Source organism: Sebastes fasciatus, chromosome 21 (assembly GCF_043250625.1).
Source record: "Sebastes fasciatus isolate fSebFas1 chromosome 21, fSebFas1.pri, whole genome shotgun sequence".
Lineage (NCBI taxonomy): Eukaryota > Metazoa > Chordata > Actinopteri > Perciformes > Sebastidae > Sebastes > Sebastes fasciatus.
Window position 1 is genome coordinate 1863639 of NC_133815.1, and position 10237 is coordinate 1873875.

The 10237-nt window shown below is 39.6% G+C and overlaps 1 protein-coding gene across 3 annotated transcripts in view; it reads right to left on the minus strand.

Annotated features, from left to right (window-relative positions):
• The window catches only part of LOC141759270 (disco-interacting protein 2 homolog C-like), a 60441-nt gene that overhangs the window by 34485 nt on the left and 15719 nt on the right, over positions 1-10237 (minus strand). For 2 of the 3 annotated variants that reach the window (XM_074621175.1, XM_074621173.1), the window contains 7 exons: positions 10124-10228; positions 8514-8639; positions 5050-5346; positions 4777-4899; positions 3476-3622; positions 2544-2663; positions 114-311 (listed from right to left, as the gene is read on the minus strand). In XM_074621175.1, coding sequence (XP_074477276.1) covers positions 114-311; positions 2544-2663; positions 3476-3622; positions 4777-4899; positions 5050-5346; positions 8514-8639; positions 10124-10228 — 1116 coding nt within the window. The remainder of the gene's footprint in view (positions 1-113; positions 312-2543; positions 2664-3475; positions 3623-4776; positions 4900-5049; positions 5347-8513; positions 8640-10123; positions 10229-10237) is intronic. The other variant, XM_074621174.1, reaches the window with a different exon arrangement.

The following is a 10237-nucleotide window of genomic DNA, read 5'->3' on the forward strand; positions in this document are numbered from 1 at the left end:
TGGATAAAGATACCGTTTGCAAACTGAAAGTTGAAGTCCAACCCTATTATGTACAACACATACTGTACTGCACGTACTTCTATTTCAACACATTCAATGAGTGCTGTGGTTACCGTATGTGAGGACGTAGAGGGGCTTCCCCGCCGTGTCCAGGCTGGTGAGGCAGGGCGCTTTAGGGGAGATGGTGCCCCAGCGTTGGAGCGCTGCCTCCAGGGACGGGGGCCAGTTGGTGACCACGCCCAGCGCCTCGCCACGCACCGGCATCATCTCCGCCCCCTCCGGACGCGGCTGGTTCGGGTCCGCCTGCTGGACTGGAGGTGAGGAGACAAGATGATGTCATCAGCTCACAAACAAGAAAACGCCAGAAGAAGCTGTGATCACACTGATGATTAATAACGTGAACGTGTTACTAACGCAGGTGTAAAAGTGTGTGATTCTCTTTGATATTTAGTGACGAGGCGGCAGACATCAACCCTCATCAATACATCAGACCGGCACATACGGGTACTTCACAAAAAGTCAAGGCCACGCCCCCTTTTGGGGGAAAGAAACCCAAAGATCTCATAGACTTCAGTGCAATTTAACGTATGTTTGGATTGTTATTTTGACAAGTTTGTATGCATTCATCTCTTGTTGTACAAACGTTTGTTTTATATACATGTCTAATAATTATTCTGCGATCTTGCCTGAACCTGAGCGTGGGGAGATACCTTAATAAATGAAGGTATAGCTTGGAGCCATGACGCCATGATGGTCTGGTCTATAGCTTGGAGCCATAAAGCCATGCTGGTCTGGTCTATAGCTTGGAGCCATAAAGCCATGCTGGTCTAGTCTATAGCTTGGAGCCATGAAGCCATGCTGGTCTAGTCTATAGCTTGGAGCCATGAAGCCATGCTGGTCTGGTCTATAGCTTGGAGCCATGACGCCATGCTGGTCTGGTCTATAGCTTGGAGCCATAAAGCCATGCTGGTCTGGTCTATAGCTTGGAGCCATGACACCATGCTGGTCTGGTCTATAGCTTGGAGCCATAAAGCCATGCTGGTCTGGTCTATAGCTTGGAGCCATAAAGCCATGCTGGTCTAGTCTATAGCTTGGAGCCATGAAGCCATGCTGGTCTGGTCTATAGCTTGGAGCCATAAAGCCATGCTGGTCTGGTCTATAGCTTGGAGCCATAAAGCCCCTCTATTATATCTTTTTTGACACGTCAGGGGAACAGATCAGAGATTTGGGGATTTATTGTTGGTGCAACCAACTACACAGCAACTCTTCAGCATAGCGTTATTACTGTTAGCGGTTTGTTTAACGTAGAAGTTTGGAGACATGTTTCCTCTGTTACCGTCTATGAGGGACACGGGATTGTTTTCCCCCCAAAAGAGGGCGTGGTCATGAGAGCCTACTCTGGATGACGTAATGCCGGTCTGATGTATTACTCCACAACACAACTATCTACAACACACTGTAATATGTATCCAAAATACACCAGTAAAACCTTTTTCAGCTAGACAGCTCTAACCTCTAAAAGAAGTCTAAAGAAGACAATTAAAGACGAAGATGCAGCCAGATGGTGAGAGCCAAGCAACCAGCAGACAGACGTAATGATCTGCAGACAGCTCTGGGATCAGGATTCCTAAAATACGCATTTCTAAATACTTGGTGGGGAACTTTGTGTTCTATATGAACCAGGCGGATCCTCATCTGGTCCCTGTTATCGCTTCCATATGACTATTTAGATGAAAGTCATTCTTTATATGCGACTGTACGTTTAACACATGAGAACATTGTGTGAGCTTTTATCCACAGTTATCAAAGCCTACAAACAGTATTTCTCTTTATGTCTATGTTATTGGAGTCCTTTTATACCAGAATGTCTAAAAATAAAAAGACCTTTCATTGTATAAACTGTTGTGTAGTTTAACTAATAACAAAAACATCAGATTTCTTTGTATATTTTGTGTGCAAGAAGCTGAAAAGCAACTAAAGCTGTCAGATAAATGTAGAGGAGTAGAAGTAGAAAGTGGCATGCAAATAAAAGAGTAAAGTACAACTACCTCAAATGTGTATTGTACTTAAGAAAATGTACTTAGTAGTAATGTAGTTACATTCCACCACTGTCACAGACTCCATTGAAAAAAAACAGTAATTTGAGGAGTGAGGGGGACTCAGGTACTCAACCACACCACTAGATGCTGCTAAACACCAAAGTCACACAGTACCTTTTGTTCTGCGAGGTAAAATTTCTGTTTTTGTCAATGGAGTCTGGTGGCTTTGAAAAGAGCATAGATAACAGCTTCAGTTCCCCCGTCAGAAAGGGCTGTCTGACAGCGAGGTAAAGCAGTGAAAGTATTGTAAATATAGCATATCTTGTTTTACACCTTGATACAACGAACTGAAGTGAAGCTCAACAGCTGAAGGAGCATCACCTGTCATCAGCACAGGTGTTATTAAAGGAACTATCCAGAGAATGACTCCTGACTCCAGAGTATGAAGGTAGGTTGGACAACTTAAAATCAGACGGACAGACAGAATCAAAGACGGTCTCTAACCCTCCAGAAGTTCATCGAAGTCATCGACAAAGAACTCCCGTAGCGGAGGTCTGCGAGGCTGCTTCAGCGTGTTCACGAGCTGCTGGATTTTAGCCGACACGCGACTGCTGACTGGAACACCTGTAAAAACCCCAGACACATACATTTGGTTTTTGCACCGCATTGATAATCTTGTTTATATTTTGTTTTATTTTGCACTCTTTACTACTTTGTATCCTGCAACTGCTGCACAACAATTTCCCTCTGGATAAATAAATCTAATCTAATTGAATCTAATCCACACGAGGTAGGGGTAATGGCTGTATTCCAAACCGCCTACTACATACTACTGACCAACACAGTATGTACTGCATACTATATACTGCGTTCCTCAGTAGTATGTAGTATGAAACGGTTAAAGCGATGTATTTAGCAGTAAGCTAAACCAGGCTTAAGCCTTTAAACCAGCTCTTAAAGCACTGGACAAAAAAACAAACTCATGCTTTTAATTTACGTCAGGAAGTAATCTGTCTATAATTTTATTTGTCCTATTTTGACGCTTTTAATCGCACGTTTCTTGTGTAAATTGTCTTAACGTTGTGAAGTTGTGCTGTGAAGCACCTTGAGATTTCGCTGTATTTTAAAGTGTTGCTATATAAATTAAATTCATTGTTATTATTATAGCGGCTGTAAGTGGACCTCAGACTGTGGTCGCTCTGTACAGCGCTCACTTCTCTAACTGGGACTGCATGATTGTGAAGCACGCTGAAAAAGAGCAGAGATGCTCAGTCAGCTTTCCTTAAAAAAAAAAAGGGTAAAAATCTAAATGTGTTCATCCAGGGGAGTGACATGAGCAGATGTAATTGGTCGGTTCTCTAAGGCGGTGGTCCAATTCCTATTTTTATTTGGGTAACTCTATTCAGCGGGCTAAAAGGTGCGGCGGTGACTCTTACCGTCGCCCGTCTCCATGCGCTCTGCGTTGCCGTACTTCTGCGTGTTCCTGGCGATGGTTCCCATGTTGGCCATGTGGTGCCGCTCGGGTCGGGAGTGGGACGAGTCCGACGAGTAGCCCGTCACGTCCGGGGGGGCCGAGTGGTTCTCTGGAGGGAGAAAGCAGAGAGGGGAGCGGTGACTCACTGCTCTTATTTATCACCGTGCTGTTTGTCAAGAGACAATTAAAACACGTTGAGATGTTCCCGTGTTAATGTGGGTCACATCCCCGGAGTCAATCCATTCAATACAATACCTGCTTCACATGATGCTCCACGGGCTGCACAACTTCAGGCTATTTTTGAGTTTGCAATAAATTTATAGTAATAATTTATCATGCAGCATGAAAACAATTAGAAGAACTTGCTAGATTTGAAGAAGAATGGTTGAAAGATATATTGTTAAAACCAAAGTTACGAATATATATTCAAATCAAGCGCAATTATGGCGCTGGATCTGATGTTATAGCAAACTTATCAAGGAGTCAAAGGTCTTTAGTTGCACAGTTCCTCTAGTTTCTATTTTATTTATTTTGTATGTGTTATTAAAAGGGGACCTATTGTGCTTTTGTGCTTTTTGTTTTGTGCATGTAAAAAGTCTGCAAAGCTACAAAGTCCACTCTAAATGGAGTTACTCTCCCCCACAGAAACACTGCTCCTGAACTTCCTGAAACACCTTGTTTTAAACCCCGCCTTTTCTTCCGTAACATGGTGATGTCACCAAGTAACACATTTGCGTAATACCTGGCTAGCGGCTTGTTCGGCACGCCCTCAAACAAAGCTAGTTAGAGCAGAGTCGGTGAAAAGAGCTGCTGCAGCACAGCCGGTATGAGGGAATATAATAAAGCGTTTTTTTGAACATTAAATCATGTAAACATGTTCTAGTAGAAACACAAAATACAAGAATGCACCTGAAAATGAGTATAATAGGTCCTTTTTAAAGCATTTTGGATTGCCTTGAATAAAAGCTTATTTAATGATACAAATAAAGCAAATCATTTTATTACAAGACGCTTGTTAATGACGTTTAATGTCCTAGAATCAATAGCAAACAGAGTGTAGAGTGTCAGTTATCAGATCTCTGTTCAATCAAAACGTTTCTCTAATAAATCTAATTTATTTATTATGTATTTATTATTTATATTTATAAAGGTGTGGGCCTGTTTTCCTGTGAATATTTGACTCAGGTTGTATTTATATATTTTACTGTAGCTGATATTAAAACACTTAAGGTAAGTACAGTATTTGTGTGTTGGACGTCTTACCGTCTGACTCCAGCGGCGGTGGCCACAGCATGTCGGATCCAAACTCACAGGATCGTCGCAGAGATCCTCCGTTCTCTGCGACACTCAGAGCGCCCTTCCTCTTCAGAGACAGGTGGCCGATACCTGAACGTAACACACACACAGGACAGGTGTGTTATTATGCACCAACTAGTCACTATTTGTATTGTCTGTTTAACTTTAACAAGTAATTCTTTAAGCAAAAAGATCCAAACGTAACCATAGAAAACACACACTGAAGCAGTGAAGTCTTACCGTGGTGCGACTGTGACAGGTGGCTCTGCTGGTGGTGCAGCTGGCCCAGGTGCGTGTGCCCCAGGTGCGTGTGCGTCAGGTGCGAGATGTGCGTGTGCGCCAGCGAGTCGGCCAGCCGCCCGGCGTTGCCGCTGCCTCCGCTCTGCGTGGACGAGGACGAGGAGGAGGTGGAGCCCAGGTGGGCGGGGCCGAGATGGGACGGGCGGCTCATCCAGTGCTCCATGCCCGACATGTCGTCACCTGGCCCCGCCTCCTCCTCTGAGCCCGACGACGAGTCTGAGCACAGGGGCGACAGGCCTAGTGAGAGGCGGGATTTGTTAACAGAAAACCTTTGCACAACATCAACACAACATCAACACAACATCAGCAAGAACTATTAAATCTACGTTAACACAACCTGATGCTCTTGTGTCTGGATGGGATCAAATCCCTGCAGCAGCGTGTTTATCTCAACAGGCTTTGGAAGGATATGTTTACATTTTCATTTTTATTTATCATTGTTGTAGGACTATGGTACGACGGTACGACGGAGGGTTAGGGCCACATTGAGGGAAAAAAAATTTATTTGAGATTTCGAGAATAAAGTCATAATATTACGAGAATAAAGTCATAGGTTTATGAGAACTAAGTCGTAGTATTATGAGAATAAACGCTTAATATTATAAAGTAGTAATTTTATGTGTTATTTTCTTTTTTTCTTGTAAAGTTATGACTTTATTCTCATAATATTCCGACTTTTTTTCTCGTAAAGTTATGACTTTATTCTCGTAATATTACAACTTTTTTTTCTCGTAAAGTTATGACTTTATTCTTGTCATATTACGATATTTTTTCTTGTTAAGTTTTGACTTTATTCTCGTAATATTACGACTTTTTCTCATAAAGTTTTGACCTTATTCTGGTTATATTACAAATCTTTTCTCGTAAAGTTATGATTTTATTCTCATATTACAGCTTTTTTTTCTCATAAAGTTTTGACTTTATTCTGTAAATCTCCGAAGTTTTTCCCTCAATGTGGTCCTAATACTCCGTAGTACATTGTCTCTTTGGCCCTCACTGCATTAGACTTATATACTATATACTTAGACTATAAACTGTGTTACCTTCATCACAATGATCACATGTTTTGCGGCTCCAGACAGATTTTTTTTTGGTTTGTTTTTTGCTTAAAATGGCTCTTTTGATAGTAAAGGTTGCTGACCCCTGGGTTAAACTGATCACATAATAATATCGCAAAATAATGGCACATCCACTCGAAAACGGAAGCGAGAACACAACATGACGCAACGAGGAAGCACCCTACTTCAGGTAAGAATAAGGTGAATAAATGTAATGTTTGGCTGTCCACATACTTTTGGCCACGTAGAGTAAGTAAACGTAGAGCTTTATAGGGTCAGTAGGCCCCGTTTAAAACCCCTCAGCTGACTGTAGCTTCCACATGTGAGCCTCTTAATGATAAACAGATCTGAAATTTAAAGTTAATTGTCTCAATTCAAAGAAACAATAGTTCAAAGTAAAGCAGCAGACCGTGATTCACCACTTAGGTTTTATCATCTCTGAGCAGCAGAGCGGACTACCAGCTCTCAAAATGTCAATAATTAGTCAGTTTACTGTAACGTAGAAAAGCCACAAGAAACAATTTAGTTCAAATTGGCTTAAAGCTGCATTTAAAAAAAAAAAAAAAAAGAACCACAGAGAGTGAATTTCCTTCTTTAAATGAGAGTTAATCATCTGAACACAGAGGAGCCGGCACAGCAGACATCCATGTGATCAGAAATCTTACATTTAAGTAACATAACAGGCAGATTTACTTGACTTTCGAACAGTTAGTGTTGTCTGAATGTTGTAAAATCATTCAGGTACGTTAGTCATGAGAGCCTTTGTGGAGACGTCAGGTTCACTTTAAGATTCTTTCTCAAAAGGTTAAAAAGCAAATTAGCGGTGAGGAACGTTATTACATTTCCTTCATTAGAATTCAATCAACACCCAAATTGTGACATCAACTCTGATTATGTTCAATCCAATGAGCTCATATCTGAGGTAAAGGTCACCTCCTCGTGGTGACACAGTGCACCAACACAGTAGCTGACATTACGGCTGTCTGTGGTTTGTTTTACTGTAAATCTGTCTGCATGCTTTTAGACAATGTGCATGTTTGCAGTTTATTTTGGTGAGATGTGTGTGTTCCTGTGAAGAACATAGTCCTGTCTGGGCACAGGGAGCCTCCCTGGGTCACATTTTAGGCTTAGTGCAGCCCAGTTCAGCTGACACAACCAACATTTATTAAATGTAAAAGTCAAAAATGTAAAATGATCAAACTCTCGGCTGCTGTTGAAGGTGCTCGTCTGAGAATTTAAAGTAATACTATCGTTGGACTGACTCCAAAAAATGTACTCAACAGTAGGTCATATTAAAATCATCTTTTTCTCCAAACATGTAATTTACTTCTCCATCAACTGACATCAGAAGATGGTGATATTTCTGTAGTGTGTGCAGGCATGGATGGATTATTGAACGGGGCCTACCGGGCACAGGCACAGGGGCCCCCCTGGCCTTCACTAGCAAAATGTCACTCGAAGAGACACGTACCAACCACGAAGAGATACAAAATGACCTCAAAGAGACACAAAATGACCTCAAAGAGACAGAAAATGACTACAAAGAGACACAAAACAACTACAGAGAGACGCAAAATGACCACAGAGACACAAAACAACTATAAAGGGACACAAAATGACCTAAAAGAAACACAAAATGTCCACAAAGAGACTCAAAATGTCCACAAAGAGACACAAAACTACCAAAAAAGACACAAAAAGCTCACGAAGAAATGTGAAATTACCCAAAATGACTAAAAAAGATTAAAAAAAGACGCAAAATGACCACAAAGAAACAAAAAATGACTACAAAGAGACACAAAACAACTATAAAGAGAGACAAAATGACCTCAAAGAGACACAATATGACCACAAAGAGACACAAAATGACGAAAAAAGATGCAGAATGACCACAAAGAAACAAAAAAAGGCCGCAGAGAAACACAAAATGACTACAAAGAGACACAAAATGACCTCAAAGAGACACAATAAAGACACAAAACGACACAAAATGACCAAAAAAGACACAAAACGACTACAAAGAGACACAAATTGACCTCAAAGAGACACAATATGACCATAAAGAGACACAATGCGCTACAAAGAGACACAAAACGTCCAAAAAAGACACAAAACGAATACAAAATGTCCACAAATAGACACAAATGATGATTAAGAGACACAAAATGACCAAAAAAGACACAAAATGACTACAAAAAGACATAAATTAACCTCAAAGAGACACAACATGACCACAAAGAGACTAAACAACCACGGGGGGGCCTTTTGGATGCCTGTCCCCGGGGGCCCGTTGTCTCATAATCCACCCATGTGTGCAGGTGTGTGTAGCTGTATGTGTCTCGTCACCTGGAGGCGTGTAAGCATCCATGGAGGTCTGCACCACCAGCGAGCGTCTCTTGGAAGGCATCGGCACCGCCACCTTCCTCTCCACGTGTCGCGCCAGCACGGCCTGCACCGCCTCGGTGTGAACGTCTGACAGAGGAAGAGAGAGACGTTCATTCATTCATTAATTCATTCATTCATTCATTCACACTAAACACAGAGGAGGAAACCTCTCTGGATGAGTTCACTGTTTCACTGAATATGTGTGTTTGTATCTTGAATCAAGCAGACTGGATTTAAACCTCAAAGGTAGAAGCCAAATATCAGATTATGTACCGTCACATGCTGTGGCTACCTGAGTGGCAATCAATAACACTGGTAAATATCAGTCGGAATAACTATAAATTATGACAGCATATTAGGGCAATTGTAGGTAAAAAATAATAATGATGGAGCCGGAGGAAGGGGGGGTAATATTCAGAGAAAAAACTCAGAATTTCTGAGATTAAAGTTGTAAATTTACAATAAATGTACCACAAATTTGTGAGTTGTTTTTTTTTCCGTAAATTTTCCACTTTAATATCAGAGAATATCCAAGTTTTTTTCGTAAATGTATGACTTTATTATCTCGCCAATTTTTTAAAAAGATTTTCTCATAAATGTGTCATTTAATTATCAGAGAATATCCAAGTTTTTTTTCTCGTAAATTAATCTCGTAATTTAAAAAAGAAAAACTAAATAAATAAATAATAATAACAACAGTAGTAGTAGTAATACCTTTGATTAAGAAATTGTATTAACAGGAAAGAATATATATACAGTATATATTTTTTTATTATTTTTTTTACTCTTGTTATTCCTTACAGTAGTTGCTTCTCAGAAAATAAATAAAGTATTAAAGTGTTTGATAAAGAAAGTATCAAACCACTTTATAATAGCTACAGTAGATCCATCCCAACCCATGATCCCAACATCTAAAAGAAAAAATAATTCATAGATAAAAATTAATACAAAATAATAAAAATGTATATAATAATAGTTATAACAGTAGTAGTTTTAAATAAAACTATATACATATATATATATAAAATAAAGAAAACTAAAAAATATGTAATAATAATAATAATAATAATATCAGTAGTTGATTAAGAAATTTAAGTAACAGGAAAAAAATTATATTATTTTGTTTTACTATATTTGTTGAATTGTGTACAGTAGTTACTTCTCAGAAAAGAAAGAAAAAGATAATATCAAACAACTTAATAATAACTACTGTATATCACTCCCATCCCATGACCCCAACATCATAAAAAAACAACAACTAAACTTTAAACTAAATAAATACTAATATTAATAATAATAATAATAATAATAATAATAATAATAAAGTAAAAAACAAAACAAAAAAAACAACAATAATAATAATAAAGTTTAAAAATAAATAAATAAAAATGATAAAATAATAATAATAGCAGCAGTAGTTATACCTTTGATTAAGAAATGTAAGTAATGGGAAAACATATTATTTTGTGGTTAATTAAGTAGACTTGGATTGGATAGCTAGCATCAATAACACATCTACATAGTCATATTTTTGCTGCCTGTGGTCGTCGTGCAGGTGAACTTTTCTGTACCTGATCGGTAGCGTTCGTCTCTGGTGCCGGATGTTCGCCGCCGGTGGAAACGGGCTGCAGAGGGAGGGCCGATTTGGGCCCGATGAGACATGGGCCCCTCCATACCTACAGAGG